The sequence below is a fragment of the Balaenoptera borealis genome (assembly GCF_965194805.1).
Source record: "Balaenoptera borealis genome assembly, chromosome: 17".
Classification (NCBI taxonomy): Eukaryota; Metazoa; Chordata; class Mammalia; order Artiodactyla; family Balaenopteridae; genus Balaenoptera; species Balaenoptera borealis.
In genome coordinates, this window is record NC_138876.1 from 41,995,612 (window position 1) to 42,017,343 (window position 21,732).

Sequence of the window (21,732 nt, forward strand, 5' to 3'; positions counted from 1 at the left end):
GAATTTGTCAGTCTCACATATTGCTCTTACACTCATTTTCAAACAAGTAAAAAATAAACTAAACATATAAACAAATAAATAAATAAAAGTGAAGCCTTGTACTTTTGATTAATTTTTGGTTGTATCATCTGCTAATAGCAGTATAATGTTGAATGGTACCTTTTCTTTTAGCTACCTCATAGAATACTGCTGGTGTGTCTATAGGTATTAACAATTCAATCTCAAAGTAGACAATAAAAAAATACTCCCAAAAAAAAAAAAAAAAAAAGAAACAGAGAAACTGTAAATTGGTTCAAGTTCTGTTTCTTTGCTGGGAAAAATAGCAACAAAAGCAGTTACAACAAAAATCTCTAGTAAATCTAATTAGTGAAAAAAAGGAAAGCAAAATAAACATAAAGCATTAAAAGGAGGGAATGTAAGAAGAGATAAATGTAAAAACTTTAATAGAATAAATTATTCTCTGGAAAAATGTAAATTATCAATGTTTATCTAAAATGTTGAAAGTTGAATAACTGTCATGTAAGAAATTAGAAACTTTTTTAAAGAAGTATCTGCAAAAAAGAGTTCAGAGCCAAGTAAATGTTACCAATTCCTTGCTATGTGAATTACTTCAGAAAACAGAAAAGGGTAAAAAAACTTCACAAACTATTTTACAAAACCAGCATTACCCTAATGCCAAGATCTAACTAAGATAACAACCAAAAAAGTAAAATTATTGAGATGTATATATGTGTATTTATGCCAATTTATATATGAATAAAGGTGCAAAAATGCCACATAAATACTAGATAATCAAACTCAAGCATATTTGGGGGGGTGGGGTTAAAGGTACTGCTTTTTCAAAAAAAGTTTTTCAATTTTTTATACAATTTTTAAAGTTTACTTTCCATTTATAGTTATTACAAAATATTGGCTATATTCCTCACATTGTACAATAATCCTTAAGCCTGTCTTACAGCCAATAGTTTGTACCTCTCACTGCCCTAACCCTATATTGCCCCTCCTCCCTCTCCCCACTGGTAACCACTAGATTGTTCTCTGTATCTGTGAGTCTGCTTCTTTTTTGTTATATTCACTAGTTTGTTGTATTTTTTAGATTCTACATATAAGTGATATCATACAGTATTTGTCTTTTTCTGACTTATTTCACTTAGCATAATACCCTCCAAGTCCATCCATGTTGCTACAAATGGCAAAATGCTGTTCTTTTTTATGGCTGACTAGTTCTTTTTCATTCCACCTTTTCTTTATCCATTCATCTGCTGATGGACACTTAGGATGCTTCCATATCTTGGCAACTGTAAATAATGCTGCTATGAACATTGGGGTGTATCTTTTCAAATTAATGTTTTAGTTTTCTTTGGATATATACCCAGGAGTGGAATTGCTGATTCCACTCATATGGTAGTTCAATTTTTTAGTTTTTTGAGAAACTTCCATACTGTTTTCCACAGTGGCTGCACCAGTTTACATTCCTACCAACAGTGCACAAATGTTCCTTTTTCTCCACATCCTCGCCAACACTTGTTATTTGCATTCTTTTGATGATAGCCATTCTGACAGGTGTGAGGTGATATCTCATTGTGGTTTGATTTGTATTTTTTCATGTTGAACTTCTTTTCATGTGCCTGTTGGCCATCTGCAGTTCCTCTTTGGAAAAATGTCTGTTCAGTTCTTCTGCCCATATTTTAATCAGGCTGTTTGTTTTTTTGATGTTGAGTTGTATGAGCTGTTCTGTATATTGGATATTAATCCCTTATCAGTCACATAATTTGCAAATGTTTTCTCCCGATCAGTATGTTGTTTTTCCATTTTGTCAATGGTTTCTTTCACTGTGCAAAAGGTTTTAAGTTTAATTAGGTCCTGTTTGTTTATTTTTGCTTTTATTTCCTTTATTTTAGGAGAGGAGTCCAAAAAATACTGCTGTGATTTATATCAAAGAGCATTCTGCTTATGTTTTCCTCTAGGAGTTTTGTAGTATCCATATATTTAAAAATGCTATTTTAAGTGAACCATATATTTTAAAATGCTATTTTAGTTTTTAAAAACCTATGCTATATCAAGAGGGAAGAGATATGGGAACATATGTATATGTATAACTGATTCACTTTGTTATGAAGCAGAAACAAACACACCATTGTAAAGCAGTTATACTCCAATAAAGATGTTAAAAACAAACAAACAAAAAAAACCTATGCTATAATACATTTCAAAAAGAAAAGAAGAGATCAGCTCAATATATGTCAAAATTACATTTGATAATATTCAAAACCTAATGCTGGCTTAAAAATGTCTCACTAAAATAGAAAAAGAGGAATATTTACCAAATATAACATAAAAGTATAGAATACAGTATATATAGTAAATACAATGTATCAAACCACCAGTCAAGAGCACACTTAATGAACACTGGAATCATTTCCTGTGAAATAAGGAATAAAAAGGAGTTATTCATTACCACTCCTCTTATGTAAACTTTTTTCCTCTTATGTAATTTTAACTTGAAAAATAGTGTAATAAGAAATTCCAATGGAAGACTGGTTCAAGATGGCGGAGTAGAAGGACATGCTCTCACTCTCTCTTTTGAGAACACTGGAATCACAACTAACTGCTGCACAATCATTGACAGGAAGACACTGGAACTCACCAAAAAAGATAACCCACATGCAAAGACAAAGGAGAAGCCGCAATGAGATGGTAGGAGGGGCGCTATCACAATAAAATCAAATTCCATAACCGCTGGGGAGGTGACTTACAGACTGGAAAACACTTATACCACAGAAGTCCACCCACTGGAGTGAAGGTTTGGAGCCACGCGTCAGGCTTCCCAACCTGGGGGCCTGGCAACGGGAGGAGGAATTCCTAGAGAATCAGACTTTGAAGGCTAGTGGGATTTGATTGCAGGACTTTGACAAGACCGGGGGAAACAGAGACTCCACTCTTGGAGGGCACACACAAAGTAGTGCGTGCATCGGGACCCAGGGGAAGAAGCAGTGACCCCAGGGGAGACTGAACCAGACCTACCTGCTAGTGTTGGAGGGTCTCCTGCAGAGGCGGGGGGTGGCTGTGGCTCACCATGGGGACAAGGACACTGGCAGCAGAAGTTCCGGGAAGTACTCCTTGGCGTGAGCCCTCACAGAGTCCACCATTAGCCCCACCAAAGAGCCTGGGTAAGCTCCAGTTTTGGGTCACCTCAGCCCAAACAACCAACAGGGAGGGAACCCAGCCCCACCCATCAGCAGACAAACGGATTAAAGTTTTACTGAGCTCTGCCCACCAGAGCAAAAGCCAGCTCTACCGTCCACCAGTCCCTCCCATCAGGAAACTTCCACAAGCCTCTTAGATAGCCTCATCCACCAGAGGGCAGACAGCAGAAGCAAGAAGAAGTACAATCCTGCAGCCCGTGGAACAAAAACCACATTCACAGAAAGATAGACAAGATGAAAAGGCAGAGGGATATGTACCGGATGAAGGAACAAGATAAAACCCCAGAAAAAAAACTAAATGAAATGGAGCTAGGCAACCTTCCAGAAAAGGAATTCAGAATAATGATAGTGAAGATGATACAGAACCTTGGAAAAAGAATGGAGCCAAAGATCGAGAAGATGCAAAAAATGTTTAACAAAGATCTAGAAGAATTAAAGAACAAACAAACAGAGATGAACAATACAATAACTGAAATGAGAAATACACTAGAAGGAATCAATAGCAGAATAACTGAGGCAGAAGAATGGATAAGTGGCCTGGAAGACAGAATGGTGGAATTCACTGCTGCAGAACAAAATAAAGAAAAAAGAATGAAGAGAAATGAAGACAGCCTAAGAGACCTCTGGGAAAACATTAAACGCAACAACATTCACATTATAGGGGTCCCAGAAGGAGAAGAGAGAGAGAAAGGACCAGAGAAAATATTTGAAGAGATTATAGTCAAAAATTTCCCTAACATGGGAAAGGAAATAGCCACCCAAGTCCAGGAAGTGCAGAGAGTCCCATACAGGATAAACCTAAGGAGAAACATGCCAAGACACATAGTAATCAAATTGGCAAAAATTAAAGACAAAGAAAAACATTATTGAAAGCAGCAAGGGAAAAACGACAAATAACATACAAGGGAACTCCCATAAGGTTAACAGCTGATTTCTCAGCAGAAACTCTACAAGCAAGAAGGGAGTGTCATGATATACTTAAAGTGATGAAAGGGAAGAACCTACAACCAAGATTACTCTACCCGGCAAGGATTTCACTCAGATTCGATGGAGAAATCAAAGGCTTTACAGAGAAGCAAAAGCTAAGAGAATTCAGCACCACCAAACCAGCTCTACAACAAATGCTAAAGGAACTTCTCTAAGTGGGAAACACAAGAGAAGAAAAGGACCTACAAAAACAAACCCAAAACAATTAAGAAAATGGTCATAGGAACATACATATCGATAATTACCTTAAACGTGAATGGATTAAATGCTCCAACCAAAAGACACAGGCTTGCTGAATGGATACAAAAACAAGACCCATATATAAGCTGTCTACAAGAGACCCACTTCAGACCTAGGGACACATACAGACTGAAAGTGAGGGGATGGAAAAAGATATTCCATGCAAATGGAAATCAAAAGAAAGCTGGAGTAGCTATACTCATATCAGATAAAATAGACTTTAAAATAAAGAATGTTACAAGAGACAAGTAAGGACACTACATAATGATCAAGGGATCAATCCAAGAAGAAGATATAACAATTATAAATATATATGCACCCAACATAGGAGCACCTCAATACATAAGGCAACTGCTAACAGCTATAAAAGAGGAAATCGACAGTAACACAGTAATAGTGGGGGACTTAAACACCTCACTTACACCAATGGACAGATCATCCAAACAGAAGATTAATAAGAAAACACAAGCTTAAAATGACACAATAGACCAGATAGATTTAATTGATATATATAGGACATTCCATCCAAAAACAGCAGATTACACTTTCTTCTCAAGTGCGCACGGAACATTCTCCAGGACAGATCACATCTTGGGTCACAAATCAAGCCTCAGTAAATTTAAGAAAATTGAAATCATATCAAGCATCTTTTCTGACCACAACACTATGAGATTAGAAATCAATTACAGGGAAAAAAACGTAAAAAGGACAAACACATGGAGGCTAAACAATACGTTACTAAATAACCAAGAGATCACTGAAGAAATCAAAGAGGAAATCAAAAAATACCTAGAGACAAATGACAATGAAAACACAACGATCCAAAACCTATGGGATGCAGCAAAAGCAGTTCTAAGAGGGAAGTTTATAGCTATACAAGCCTACCTCAAGAAACAAGAAAAATCTCAAATAAACAATCTAACTTTACACCTAAAGGAACTAGAGAAAGAAGAACAAACAAAACCCAAAATTAGCAGAATAAAAGAAATCATAAAGATCAGAGCAGAAATAAATGAAATAGGAACAAAGAAAACAACAGCAAAGATCGGTAAAGCTAAAAGCTGGTTCTTTGAGAAGATAAACAAAATTGACAAACCAGACTCATAAGAAAAAGAGGGAGAGGACTCAAATTAATAAAATTAGAAATGAAAAAGGAGAAGTTACAACAGACACCACAGAAATACAAAGCATCCTAAGAGAACACTAGAAGCAACCCTATGCCAATAAAATGGACAACCTGGAAGAAATGGACAAATTCTTAGAAAGGTATAACCTTCCAAGGCTGAACTAGGAAGAAATAGAAAATATGAACAGACCAATCACAAGGAATGAAATTGAAACTGTGATTAAAAATCTTCCAACAAACAAAAGTCCAGGACCAGATGGCTTCACAGGTGAATTCTCTCAAACATTAAGAGAAGAGCTAACACCCATTCATTGCAAACTCTTCCAAAAATTGCAGAGGAAGGAACACTCCCAAACTCATTCTATGAGGCCACCATCACCCTGATACCAAAACCAGACCAAGATATCACAAAAAAAGAAAATTACAGACCAATATCACTGATGAATATAGATGCAAAAATCCTCAACAAAATACTAGCAAACAGAATCCAACAGCACATTAAAAGGATCATACACCATGATCAAGTGGGATTTATCCCAGGGATGCAAGGATTCTTCAATATACACAAATCAATGTGATACACCATATTAACAAACTGAAGAATAAAAACCATATCATCATCTCAATAGATGCAGGAAAAGCTTTTGACAAAATTCAACACCCATTTATGATAAAAACCCTCCAGAAAGTAGGCATAGAGGGAACCTACCTCAACATAATAAAGGCCATATACGACAAACCCACTGCAAACATCATTCTCAATGGTGAACAACTGAAAGCATTTCCTCTAAGATCAGGAACAAGACAAGGATGTCCGCTCTCACCACTGTTATTCAACATAGTTTTGGAAGTCCTAGCCACGGCAATCAGAGAAGAAAAAGAAAAAGAATACAAATTGGAAAAGAAGAAGTAAAGCTGTCACTGTTTGCAGATGACATGATACTATACATAAAGAATCCTAAAAATGCCACCAGAAAACTACTAGAGCTAATCAATGAATTTGGTAAAGTAGCAGGATACAAAATTAATGCACAGAAATCTCTTGCATTCCTATACACTAATGATGAAAAATCTGAAAGAGAAATTATGGAAACACTCCCATTTACCACTGCAACAAAAAGAATAAAATACCTAGGAATTAACCTACCTAGGGAGACAAAAGACCTGTATGCAGAAAACTATAAGACACTGATGAAAGAAATTAAAGATGATACCAACAGATGGAGAGATATACCATGTTTTTGGATTGGAAGAATCAATATTGTGAAAATAAATATACTACCCAAAGCTATCTACAGATTCAATGCAATCCCTATCAAAGTACCAATGGCATTTTTTACAGAACTAGAACAAATAATCTTAAAATTCGTATGGAGACACAAAAGACGCCGAATAGCCAAAGCAGTCTTGAGAGAAAAAAACGGAGCTGGAGGAATCAGACTCCCTGACTTCAGACTATACTACAAAGCTACAGTAATCAAGACAGTATGGTACTGGCACAAAAACAGAAATATAGATCAATGGAACAAGATAGAAAGTCCAAAGGTAAACCCACACACCTATGGTCAACTAATCTATGACAAAGGAGGCAAAGATATACAATGGAGAAAAGACAGTCTCCTCAATAGGTGGTGCTGGGAAAACTGGACAGCTACATGTAAAAGAATGAAATTAGAACACTCCCTAACACCATACACAAAAATAAACTCAAAATGGATTAGAGACCTAAATGTAAGACCAGACACTATAAAACTCTTAGAGGAAAACATAGGAAGAACACTCTTTGACATAAATCACAGCAAGATCTTTTTTGATCCACCTCTTAGAGTACTGGAAATAAAACCAAAAATAAACAAATTGGACCTAATGAAACTTCAAAGCTTTTGCACAGCAAAGAAAACCATAAACAAGATGAAAAGACAACCCTCAGAATGGGAGAAAATATTTGCAAACGAATCAACAGACAAAGGATTAATCTCCAAAATATATAAAGAGCTCATGCAGCTCAATATTAAAGAAACAAACAACCCAATCCAAAAATGGGCAGAAGACCTAAATAGACATTTCTCCAAAGAAGACATACAGGTTGCCAAGAAGCACATGAAAAGCTACTCAACATCACTAATAATTAGAGAAATGCAAATCAAAACTACAATGAGGTATCACCTCACTCCTGTTAGAATGGGCATCATCAGAAAATCTACAAACAACAAATGCTGGAGAGGGTGTGGAGAAAAGGAAACCCTCTTGCACTGTTGGTGGGAATGCAAATTGATACAGCCCCTATGGAGAACAGTATGGAGGTTCCTTAAAGAACTAAAAATAGAATTATCGTATGACCCAGCAATCCCACTACTGGGCATATACCCAGAGAAAACCACAAATCAAAAAGATACATGCACCCCAATGTTCATTGCAGCACTATTTACAATAGCCAGGTCATAGAACCAACCTAAAGGCCCATCGACAGACGAATGGTAAAGAAGGTGTGGTACATATATACAATGGAATATTACTCAGCCATAAAAAGGAACGAAATTGGGTCATTTGTAGAGATGTGGATGGATCTAGAGACTGTCATACAGAGTGAAGTAAGTCAGAAAGAGAAAAACAAATATCGTATATTAACGCATATATGTGGAACCTAGAAAATGGTACAGATGAACCGGTTTGCAGAGCAGAAATTGAGACACAGAAGTAGAGAAAAAATGTGTGGACACCAAGGGGGGGAAAGCGGCTGGGGGTGGGGGTTGTGGTGTCATAAATTGGGCAATTGGGATTGACATGTATACACTGATGTGTATAAAGTGGATGACTAATAAGAAAATAAATAAATAAACATAAAAAAAAAGTCCAAGGCTTCCCTGGTGGCGCAATGGTTGAGAATCTGCCTGCCAATGCAGGGGACACAGGTTCGAGCCCTGGTCTGGGAAGATCCCACATGCCGCGGATCAACTAGGCCAGTGAGCCACAACTACTGAGCCTGCACGTCTGGAGCCTGTGCTCCGCAACAAGAGAGGCCGCGATAGTGAGAGGCCCGTGCACCACAATGAAGAGTGGCCCCCGCTTGCTGCAACTAGAGAAAGCCCTCACACAGAAACAAAGACCCAACACAGCCATAAATAAATAAATAAATAAATAAATTTTTTTTAAAAAAAGTCCAATGAAGTAAGAAAAGAGAGGAAAGTAAGAGTTGTTGGGAAAAGAGATAAATTTATCATTATTTTCAGATCACATCATTTTCTATCTACAAAACTCAAGCAAATTAATTTAAGCTATTATAATTAATAACAGAAGTTAGTGAAGAATTAAGAGAAAGAGAGAAAAGAGGAGAATGATAGGAAAAGTGAAAAAGAAGAGGAGATGGCAAAGGAAGGGGAAAAAAAAAGAAAAGAGAGAAACCATTGTCTCTGCTTTGTCATAAACACCAAATTCTTCTATTCTTCTTTTTTTTTTTTGGCTGCGTTGGGTCTTCGTTGCTATGCGTGGGCTTCTTTCTAGTTGTGGTGAGCGGGGGCTACTCTTCATTGCGGTGCGCGGGCTTCTCATTGTGGTGGTTTCTCTTGTTGTGGAGCACAGGCTCTAGGTGCGTGGGCTTCAGTAGTTGCGGTGCATGGGCTCGTGCAGGCTTCAGTAGTTGTGGCATGTGGGCTCAGTAGTTGTGGTTTGCTGGCTCTAGAGCACAGGCTCGGTAGTTGTGGTGCATGGGCTTAGTTGCTCTGTGGCATGTGGGATCTTCCCAGACCAGGGATCAAACCCGTGTCTACTGCATTGGCAGGTGGACTCTTAACCACTGTGCCACCAGGGAAGTCCCCATAGACACCAAATTCTAAATGCTATCCCTACTGTTGGAAGTCTAAATCAGTAATAGAAGATGCTTTCCAGGGATAGTTTACTGAGTGCATTTTATGAGACAAGAATTGTTTACATACTTTTTGTGAGTTTTGAGCATTTTTGACTTGTTAGCTGGGACTCAGACACTGTGAATAGAGAAAACATACCATAGCCAGGCCCCAGAGTCTCTGTGCATTCACTCATATATCTGGAGCTTCATTTGTGTAACTCGTGATTGAAAGAGGAATTTGAAGAGAAAGGATGAGCAAGTTTTTTTTTTTTTCTGGCTCCTTGGATAGTGTTTAAGCCCAGAAACTGAACTATATTTCTTGAAACAGTTAGTGGGCTCATGGGCCAGAGGTTATGCCCAGAGGTGAAGAAACAGAAAAACTTTTGAGGCTCCTGGCACAGTCTGAGCTATTTCAGGGCTCAGGAAACAAAGTTGCAAGAACTAGGGAATAGGCTATTGTCTTCTTCATGGAACCCACCATTACTCTGGTACCCACCAAGAAGAGGAAACTTTTGTAACAACTATAGGGATAACCTTGATATGAACATTGGCATTCTTGTGAGCAGGAGGGGCTTTCACCCAAGTGACTTTCAGGGGCTGCAGACTTGGATAACTGGGAGTCAGAGAAGAAGAGTGGGAAGACACTGGATGGTCACCCTGGAGACAATCTGATTTGGAAACTCATACAAGCCCTGCCCTTTTGGACTCTCAGATACTAATGTGATACACTTCAAGGACACTAATTTCTAGTACTTCAGGGCATAGGAAACTGACTCACTTGTTCTAAAATTCATGGGGCAATGCAAAAGCTCAAGGAGAATGAAGGCAATCTTAAAGAAAAAGACTTAAAAAAAAGCCTGAAGACTTAAAACCCCCAGATACCAAGACCTATTACAAAGCTTTAGCAGTTAAGACAGTGTGGCATTTCCACCAGGATAGCCAAAAAGTCCAATGGAGCAGAACACAGAGTTATACATGAACAGAAACCTAACTTATGACAAAGGGGACAGTGCCATATCTTTTTCAGAGGGGAAAGGATGATTTTTTCATAAATAGTGCTGGGTCAATTGGATATATAATGGGGAAAAAATGTATCTTGACCCCTACCTCACATCATAAACAAAAATGCATTTCAGATGAATCACAGATCTAAATGGAAAAGGTAAAATAATAAAGCTTTGAGAAGGTAACACAGAACATCCTCAAGACCTTAGAGTAGGCAATGATTTCATAAACAAGACAAAAAGGGGGCTCACCATAAAAGAAAAAACTGAAATATTGTACAATGTTAAAATTAAGAGCTTCTGTTCACCAAAAGACATCATTAATAGAGTGAAAAAGCAACCAGAGTAGGATAAGATATTTGCGATACATATATCCAACAAAGCCTTATACCAAATATATAAAGAAGCATACAAATCAATACAAAGAAACCCACCACAGATGATTCAATAAAAAAAGTGTGCAAAAGATTTAAACCGATACTTCACAAAAGAGAATATCCAAAATGTTCAATAGAAATATGAGAAGATGTTAGATTTCCTTAGCCATGAAAGAAATGTACTTTAAAACCACTATGAGATAACACTATACCTCCATCAGAATGGCAAAAATGAAAATAAAAATACCAAGTTCTGGAAAAAATATGGAGCAACCAGAACTCTTATAGACTACTGGATATATAAATTGGTTCCAATCACTTTGGAAAACTATTTAGCAATATCTACTAAAACTTAACATATGCATAGCCTGTGACCCTCTAATTTCACTCCTGGGTGTATACTCAACAGAAACACAAGCATATGTTCACCCAAATGCATGTACTAGACTTTTTAGAATTTTCGTAAACCACACTATTTTTAGGAGCCAAAACCAGAAAAGTTACCTAAATGTCCATTAACCAAGAAAGGGTAAATAAATGGTGGGGTATTCATTCACACAATGGAATATTATATGGCATTGAAAATGAACGACCTCGAACTACATGCAACAATATGGATGAATTTCATAAATGTAATGTTGAGTAGAAGAAGCTGGGCAAAAATTGTACCTACTATAAGATTCCACTTATATAAAGTACAAATACAGGTACAACTAATCTATGCTGTTAGAAGTCAGGATAGTGGTGACCTGGGAGGGTGGCCAGTGACCAGAGGAGCATAAGGGGGACCCCTGGAATGATGGGATCTTCTGTTTCGTGATCTGGGTACTTATTACATGGATGTGTTCAGTTCATTAAAATCCACTGACTGCATATTTATGATATGTGCACTTTTGAGTATGTATATTATACTTCAGTAAATATTTTTTTAAGTAAAAACCTCTGTGACCTGTAGTCACGTGACTATTCTGTAGTCACGACCATATGGTAGAGCTACTATTATGTCCACTATACAGAATAATTGAGGCTCAAAGAAATTAAATAACTGGCACAGAGTCACACAGACCTTATGTGGTAGAGCTTGGACTGGCATTGAAATCTGTCGAAATCCAAGGTCATGTGAAAGATTACTCTAGCCTTTCTTCAGGTTCTGATCCTTCCCGATAACCTTCGTAACTCTATGTCTTTTGTCTATTTGTCTTTTCTACCTAGAGTGCTCTTCCCTCTCTCCTCTACCAAGAAAATTTCTACTCAGTTTTCAAGGACCAGCTTAAGGTCTTATCCTCTGTGAAGTGTTCCCTTATACCTCTACCTCCTTTCTCATCTCCAGCTGTTTACAGGAGAGATTCCAAAGGGCCCCAGCAGGTATTGTAAGCAGGGGAACCAGCAGCAATAACAGGGAGAAGTGAGGAATGTGACAAAATGCAGTGGGCAAACTCCATCTAAAGGTAGGAGCAGCTACTCCATTCCAACCAATTGCTGCAACTCAGGAATACAATATCGATGAAGCCAGAAGTCTAGATTATTCTACGAAATCTTTCTTTTAAATATTACTTTTTAAAAATTAAAACCAAACACAAACAAAAAACACCATCAGCCAAACGCAGCATGTCCGAGGGCCCGATTTAACTTATGAGTCCCAACTGCAACCTCTGTTTAATTTGGCAGGGTCAGACAAACTCCAGCTGATTAAAAACTGACAGACTTCTTTCCTAGAGGTTTTGCCTTCTTCCTGCTGGAGATGCTCTTCAGATATGGCAGAGGAGAGTTGCTTACTAAAGTTCCAAGCTTTCATTTTTACTTCCGCATATGTCCCCCAAAACCTGTGAGGAAGGGATGGAAGAAATGTTTTGGGTCCCCTTCAAGCCCACCACTGCCCCTCAGTGTCCTATGATGTACTCACTCAGAAACCATTCCTCATTAATAGGTTGTTTCTCAAGAAAGCATGAAAGAAAAAATGAGGCAGCATTTGAAATAGAAGGAAATCTGCCACATCGGGGCAGTATAACCACATCGAGCCAGCAATCCCCAACCAGCCCGGCTTCCAGGTCCCAGCCCCCAATCCCTGAAGAGCAGCCCCAGGCGATGAATGAGGCACACAAACAGGGAGAGGCTTACAGAGGGCAAAGCATCCATTTGGGACATTAAAATCTCTAGTTTAGGACAAAAATTGAACTTGAAAATATGTAGATCCATATTTTGAGGGAGAATCAAGAGGGAGTTCAAGAACAGAGGAAAATGCATTATCAAGGATCTTACTGGTGTTTTTCCCTTGGGGGTTTCAAAATGGGTAGTTTTTCTCTATGAGTTAGCCAGGTAAACACCTTGTCACGGATCTGTTGTGTTATGGAAGCAATCTAAGCGAAATCTGCTTTTATTAGCAACAAACATCCAATTTCTTTTTTCTATTCAATAGACAGGAGAACTGAATAAACATACCCAAGCTTACTGAAAGGTCATTTCCAAAAGTGTGCCGTTAGGCTAATGTTTTGGAAGTTAAAATGCATTTTTGCACAGAACCAAAGTGATCTCTGAGAATTAACTTCTCATGAACAAGTCAAAAGAAATGATGTAGCCCATAATGAAACTAAAATATTACTTTTGCAATTCAGAATAGAAAATAACTCTGTACTAAGAAAGAATAACTTAGAAATCAGCCAACACATTGAATAATTTAGTAATCATTTATTACATATTTACTTGTGCAAGATGCAGCTGATTTGAGTTTTATGTTTGGAGGATCAGTAGTAGCCTGTGAGAGCAGACTTAGTGGGGTGAGAGCAACAAAAGCCTGATGAAAGTGGATGAAGGTGGAAGAGGCGGTGAGAAAGTGGAACCAAATAAGATTGTTCTTTCTAGGACCCTGACGGGGGAAAAAGGAGAATGTCATCATGATAGCTGGAGAAGGATTCGGGACCAAGGGGTCAGAGCTCTTTGAGTATGCTTTTAGGCAACTGGAAAGCCAAGACAGAGGGAGAGGCAAAAATACAGGTTAAAGGGGGTATAATCAATGGATCTATATTCTTGTGACAAAGACTAGTAGTTGTCTCTGCTCTCTGATCTCTGCCTATCTAGAAAGAGAACCCTGATTGTAATCAGGGTACTGATGCACTTAGCTAGAAGGCCACATTCTCCAGCCTCCCTTGCAGCTAGGTGTGGCCTTATGACTACGTTCTGGCCCAAGAGATACAAGCAGAAATTTTAGGTGGGACGTTTAGGGAGATTGTGGACTCAGCTGGGAGAAAGCCCTTCTGTCCTTCCTGCTGTTGAAAACTATAAATGTTAAAAATGTAATTCCCACACATTATCTGAGTACATGCCACAGTATAATTAATTCATTAATGAGGGGAGCCGGCAAGATGACATAGCTGGTTTAATAGGGAAAAAAAAGAAATCCTGGAATAAGAATGCTAATAAGATACAAAAATGGCAAATGTTCTTCAAGCTAATAAAACCATCATCTATCCTGAGAAAACTTCATTTGCGTCTTATTGATTTTTTACAAATTAACATCTAATTTTAGAGTTTGAATCCTGATCAAGAGTAACTAAAGGGCCATTCTCCAAGTGAGATGACCCTTGGGGGAACTTGACAGTGTTCTCCTATGACATTGGTAGGACACACAGCCATCCTTTTGCTTTATTTCCAAGTTTTAGATAACTTTCCTGAACACCACCTTCCTTCTGCCTGCTGTCTGGAATGTGGATGCAGTGGCTGGAGCTGCAGCAGCCACGAGGATGGAAGCCATGAACTGGAAAGGCAGGGCAGAAAGAAAGAAGGAGCCTGGGTCCCTGATGACTGTGGAACCACCAAAACGGCCCTGCACCACTTTACTCCTGGACTTTTTTTATGAGAGAGAGAGGAGAGAAATAAACTTCTCTCTTAAGCCACTGCTGTTTTGGATTTCTCTTATAAGTGGCCAAGCTTAATCTTCTAATGGGGCAGGAGGCAGACAGAGAGAGAAATCATTATTAAAGAATGCTGGAAATCCAGTGGACCATTGCACTCAATGAAGTTGCCTATAGGAAGGGATTCAGCCAGGGAAGCCTCTTAGTGAAACTACCAATGGAGGTATGGAGTACATAGGGCTTTCCAGACCACACACAGTGAAATGCGGTGTCATTCACTACCCACTAGTGGGTAGTGGTGGCTTTACTACAATCTGGAAGAAGAAACTGAAGAACCAGCTAAGGGCTAGAGAGGAACTGATAAAGTTATCTACGAAAACTAGGATGGTGACAGCAAATGGGAAGATGGAATATTCATTAGTTTGTTCAAGGTTCCTAAAAAGCTTACTTAAGTAATCCCTCTTTGGAATTTCATGCTATATATTACTGTATACTTTGTGTAGTCTTATGCAGTATATATACCTTACACCTATATATTACTGTCTGCTTGGTACATTCACACCTATATATTACTTTACAGGACTGTATTCTCAAAGCCACTTTTGACCTATTGTTATGGATGATTTAATTACCATGTGTGACTTTTCCCTATGTACTGACTTAAGAATCTAATCTCCACCTTAAGATGTGATTCTACCCTAGAGAAGCTGAAGGTGGATCTGATTAACAAGTCTGGTGGAGAGGTGAGACTTAAAACAAGAGAGAAGGAGGGAGGTGTAGAAACAGATAAAGTTGTTGGCTAGGAAGTAGGAAATTAAGCAAGTTTTCACTTGATCACCTCAATGTCCTCGGTATGAGACAGCCATCTGTTGAAAGGTGATGGTGTATAAAAGAGGAAGACTTACAGGAGCTTGGGGAAGTGATGGAGCTTTGAAATAGCTGCTCTGGGGAATGGGCTTGAGAACTGACCAAGGACTTGCAAGAAGATAAGCAAAGGGATATGCTTAAGCCTGAGACGTGATTGTGATTTGGCTGCAAATTGGCATCCTCTTCCTCTCTCTCTGTTTCTAGTCTCCACTGGGGGAATAGGGGGACAGGGAGGAAAAAGATCGAGCAGTTATGTATTAAACCTGCCCACTCAGAGTAAATATAGTCAAATTTGTAAATAAGATAACATCTGGCAAGTTGTGCAATTTGATTACATTTGGCTAAGAGCTGATATTTTAGTCACTTGTTTTAAACCTAATTTTATTTAATTTTTAATATTCTTTTTTAATTGAAATATAACTGATTTACAATATTATATTAGTTTCAGGTGCACAGTATCATGATTCAATATTTTTATAGATTATACTCCGTTTAAAATTATTATAAAATAATGACTATATTTCCCTGTGTCACTCTTAAAAATCTAAGGATGCATGGGTGGTTGTCCCCCTCATATGTCAATTTAGTTCACTAGTTTGTCTCCTATAAAACCAAATGGATCCTAGGAGTGGATTCCCACCAATTCAACTAAGCAGAAGCTCTAATTGCAACTGTCATGCTAGTATCATTACTAAAGTATGTCAACGTGGCTTCTGGCTCATGGTATATGACCACTGATCTGGCAAATGTGTTGTCTTCTATTCTCATCAGAAGAGAGTAGTAGAAGCAGCTTGCATTCACGTGGGATAGTATACATTTACAGTCTCTCTTTAGCTTTTAAGTTAACTCATGCCCTCTGTCATAATATAGTCCCAAGGGCCCCAGACTAACTGGAAATTCTGTAAAACATTTTATTGGTCTGCCATACTGATGATATTATGTTCATTGAACTGATGAGCGGGAAGTGGCAAGTATGTTGGAGGCCTTAGTGAGTGTTTTAAACTTATTTTAGAATTAAATTCTGTTCCTGATGCATAGTAGGCACTTAATAACTGTTAGAATGATTGGCCAAATACAAGCAACTGAGTGGCCTGTAGCTGTTTGAATTCTGCAGAAGCCATTGTTTAGAAGAAAGACTTGTCAAGAAAAGATCCCCATAAATGGCATTCATCTGTACCCCACCTGTGAAGACCTGGGGAGCTTGCATGTCTGTTGCTGCTGTTTCTTCTTGCTTCTGAGGGCGTAACTTCCTTTTTCTTAAAAAAAAAAACACAAACATCCTTTAAAGTCAAAAAGAATCAGGGAAAGGTGTCCTGAGAGAAAAGGATTTACATGAAGGTTAGAATCTTACATAACATATATTTTTTTATACCACAGTTTAAACATAATACTGTTTCCTTTAGTGTCTATATTTATTTTTGAGAGCACCGTATTTTAAAATTGCATGCTGGGCTGAATTGCTCTACACTGTCTAGTCTACCCCAGGACTTTCTGACATCACTGGAGTAGCTGGCTGTGTTGGGCGTTCACAAATGCTAATGAAGCAAGGCAGCATCTTTTGTGGATCTAAAGGTGGGAAGCACCTTTCATCTCCCCCGGGGTTTTAGACAACGATCAAATCAAAGAGGAGGCAGGAGGCAGAATCTGGCAGCAGCCGCCCAGTCTTATCAGCCTTTTCTCATGAACATGGAGCTCAATTTCTTGGTGTCTAAGGGAGGTAAAGGTCAGTTTGCCATGAGAGGAAGGAAATCCATTTCTCTCTGCAGAAAGTAAACGTCTTCGGTAACTAAACGAATTTAGTTGAGCCAAGACAGGGAAAGACTTCCTCTTCAGGACATGGGCAAAGGTGACCCTGAATGGAGAATGGACTGGATATAGGACAGAGTTGACAGACCCAGAAAACTTAGTTTGAATTGTCTCCCACAGTGGTCAAACATGAACTTTGTATCCAACTTTTGTGATGGCAGCCAGCTTTCGCCTGAGTTACCCTCACTGTTGTTGTAAGAGAGTTGGTGACGTGACAAAGAAGAGACCAGCAAGTTTGTCGCTAAGCTACAAATGCAGAGCCAGATCAGCTTTCTCGAACTCCTACTACGTGCCAGACAAAGAGGCCAGTATACTAAACTCTAAACAGGCTCAAGCCCTGGAGCAGCCGCCACAAAGTCAGGAAGCAGCTGCCCCCTCACCCCCAAGTGGGCTTGGCTGCCAGTCTATCTGCTCTGCCTGTCGCCAAGGTTGGGGAGCTGTAAGTGAGAGGTGAGGGGCAGGCCTTTTCCCCAGAAAGGGAAATGAAACTACAAGGCAAAGATGGTCAAACTCACATGCAGATGAGGTACAGCATAAAGGGGCATTGGTGAGGAACACATGAGCCACTGTCCAAAGAAAGAAGATAACTTGCCGAAGTAAATAACACAATAATTCTTTTACAAACAGGAATTTTAAAAATATACACAAAAACACTAAGATAAAGTCCAAAACCTCAGAAGCTTAATGTGACTGAAATGCAACTGGACAAAATCATTTGGGTGTTGTCTTGTTAGCCTCCTGCTTTGTCTCCTCTACCAGCTGCATAGATGAGGAAGGGCGAAGGGAGAGAAGAGGTGAGAAGTGTTGGATCGGACTCACTAGAGAAGAGGGGCAGAAGGGAGGGATGTGGGCAAGCCAGGAGGCAAATGTGAGGCCCCTAGGATTTATTAGGTTCGAGAGAAGAGTTGAGGGTAAAGGGTTTAAAGATTAATCACGAATTATGACTTGGATTATTTAAAATTTTTAGAGATGTAAGACTGAAATGCCTGTTTGAGCTGTGCTTCCTCAAATAAGTGTCCATTCTGAGACTAGACTGTGTGGGCTGTGACTGTGCAAGTATTCTCCAAGCAGGATCATGAGGCTGTCTTTTTGCCCTTTTGTGAGCACATGAAATTGCAGAAAATGGAGTCATTCTCTTTGATTATTTCAAGTACCTTCTCTGCTACCCAAGACCAATCATGTGCCAACTTCTTCATAACCTCCAAATTATGGCAGAATACATCCTTACATTTACCTGGGGGCAGGGACAGGCAGGGAGCAGGTCATAGCTCAAATGCCATAGATCCTCACTGTTCTGAGATTTAGTAGGTTTTCTTGAATAAATGTTTCTTCATTTGCTGTATGCCCTCAGGACAATCTCCAGAGATTTTAAATGGTTGCGTTTTTAAAAATAACTTTCACCAGTTATTATTGTTTCACTGGAGAGCAGGTCTGAGAAGTTCCTCCTGCCACCATTCCAGAATTGGATCTTTGGTACTTGTATTTGTCATTTTAGTAGAGAGGCAAAGCATAGTTCAAGTCAGGTTGGGAGCCAGAGAAAAGAAATGAGAACTTGGAAGCCAAAAAGAATCCATTGGTCATGGTTACTTACCTGCTGGGGATTTTGTGGTCCAGCTCACTCTAGAGTTAGAACCCTTCTTGGCTGAACCAGCAACAGCAAAGCTGTGGGCAGTGGTGTATGACAGCCTAGATCCACTGTGAGGCATTGATGTTATAGACAGGTTGCTCTTCTGACCAGAGACCAGAAAAAAAGTGGGCTAGAGAGATAAGGCAAAAATGGGGTGGGGTGGGTGTGGGATAAGGGTCCAACTTCATTCTTCTGCATGTAGATATCCAATTTTCCAAGCACCATTTATTGAGAGACTATCCTTTCCATTTTGTGTGTTCTTGGCACCCTTGTTGAAGATCAGTTGACCATGTATGCATGTTTTTATTTCTGGGCTCTCTATTCTGTTTCATTGGTCTATAGGTATGTTTTTATGCTAGTACCATAATGTTTTGATTACTGTAGCTTTGTAATATACATTGAAATCAGGATGTATGATGTCTACACCTTTGTTCTTCTTGCTTAAAATTGTTTTGGCTATTTGGGGTCTTTTCTGGTTCCATATGAATTTTAGGATTGTTTTTTCTATTTCTGTGAAAAATGCCATTGGAATTTTGATAGGAATTGCATTGATTTGTAGATTGCTTTGGGTACAATGGACATTTTAACAATGTTAATTCTTCTAATCCATGAACATGGGATAACTAAAAAGATATTTGTCATATATTATTAAGTGGACAAACAGGTTACAAATCAATATGTATAGTACAATCTGATTTTATATTAAATGTATATATGCATATCAAAAGATCTGGAAGGATAATAGTGAAAACGACTCCCAGAGCACTTTATATGCATTATTCTTTATAATCCTCACAAAAAGCCTATGAAGAAAGTGCTATTGTTATCTCCATTTTACAGATGGGGAATCTGAGGCACCAAGAGGTAAAATAATTTCTGGGAGCTGGTCAACTTGGGACACATATTTAGGTCAACCTGTATCTAAGCCAGTGTTAATTCCACTATACTATACTGTCTCCTGATATACTGACTTGCTAATAATTGTTATCATTGAATAGCAAGATAATGGTTCAACTTGATTATCTATTAATTATGTCCGCTTATGCGTATTTTCTAATTTTCTACATTGAGCACTTATTATCTATATAATAGAAATAGAGTCAAATTTATTCTTTACATAGGCTTGTAATAAACAGGATCATATTATACAACTTGATTTTTTTTACTCAATATATCTCAGAAATGTTTTCTGCAGAAAAATATATATTTGGTCATTGCACATCTTGTTTACAAATTGGAGACATCATCTGTTCAGAAAACAGTTGAATGACCAATGTCTGTGTAACCAAATGTAAAATTTTCAAGAGCATAACAAATTGCTTCAAATCTTAATGTCAAAAACGATGACCAGGGCTTCTCTGGTGGCGCAGTGGTTGAGAGTCTGCCTGCCAATGCAGGGGACACGGGTTCGAGCCCTGGTCTGGGAGGATCCCACATGCCGCGGAGCAACTACACCCGTGAGCCACAGTCACTGAGCCTGCACGTCTGGAGCCTGTGCTCCGCAACAAGAGAGGCCGCGACAGTGAGAGGCCCGCGCACTGCAATGAAGAGTGGCCCCCGCTTGCCGCAACTAGAGAAAGCCCTCGCACAGAAACGAAGACCCAACACAGTCAAAAATAAATAAATAAAAAATAAAATTATAAAACAAAAAACAATGAACAGTTATTTCTGTGAAAATTAATATAGGCATACCTCAGAGATATTGTGGGTTTGGTTCCAGACCATCACAATAAAGCAAATGTTGAAATAAAGTGAGTCACACAAAATTTTCGGTTTCCCAGTTCATATAAAAGTTATGTTTACATTATACTGTAGTCTACTAAGTGTGCAATAGCATCATGTCTGAAAATACAATGTACATACCTTAATTTAAAAAGACTTTACTGCTAAAAAATGCTAATTATTAACTATCATCTGAGCCTTCAGCGAGTCACTGTAGTAACATCAAAGACCAAAGATCACTGATCACAGATCACCATAATAAATATGATAATAATGAAAAAGTTTGAAATAGTTTGAGAATTGCCAAAAGGTGACACAGAGACAGGAATTGAGCAAATGTTGTTGGAAAAATGGCACTGATGATAGACTTACTCAACTCAGGGTTGCCACAAACCTTCAACTTGTAAAAAACACAATACGTGCAAAACAAAATAAAGTGAAGCACAATGAAATGAGGTTTGCCTGTAAATAGAAACCTCATTGAAAATGAGGAGGTCCAGAAGGGGGAGCCCTCATGCTGTACCACTGGAAATCAATTGCAGACCCAACTGGAAGAGACGTACCTTTGCAGTTCCAACAGGAAGAAAGTTACATTACTACCCAGTAGGAGGAAGGAAGAATTTCTCCTTGCCTGGCAACAGCCCAGCCAATGAGAGACTGTCACAACTCAGCCAATGAAAATCCACTATACTTCAAACTCTCAGTTTCCTCCAGTGGACTCTTGTTTATAACAGCCAGTCCCCCTTCTCCTCTATAAAAAAAAAAGGTCCTCTCTTGTGTTCTCCAAATCTGCCTGTGATTTGCCATAGATTGCATGTCCTAAATTGCAATTTTTTGCTGTTCCTGAATAAACCCATTTTGCTAGTAAAATAACTGGCTGCATTTTATGAGGGTTTAGAATTTGGGTGCAGCTTTTCTGGCTCAGGATCTCTCATGCAGTTGTAATCATGCTGTCAGCCGGAGTTGCAGCCTTTGGAAACTTGACTGGAGCTGCAAGATCTGCTTCCAACTCCACTCATGTGACTATTGCCAGGAGGCACCAGTCTCTTTCCATGTGGTTCTCTCTACAAGGCTGCTC

The 21,732-nt window shown here is 38.7% G+C and overlaps 1 protein-coding gene across 1 annotated transcript in view; it reads right to left on the minus strand.

The window, feature by feature from the left end:
* Nucleotides 1–21,394, minus strand: part of LOC309614692 (uncharacterized protein) — a 34,768-nt gene extending 13,374 nt beyond the window's left edge. The window contains exons 1-2 of the mRNA XM_082363345.1: nt 18,897–21,394; nt 16,682–16,755 (exon numbers count right to left, since the gene is read on the minus strand). Of these exons, the coding sequence (XP_082219471.1) occupies nt 16,682–16,755; nt 18,897–19,011 (189 nt within the window). The 5' untranslated portion in view covers nt 19,012–21,394. The remainder of the gene's footprint in view (nt 1–16,681; nt 16,756–18,896) is intronic.
* Between the last annotated feature and the right edge of the window lie 338 nt (nt 21,395–21,732).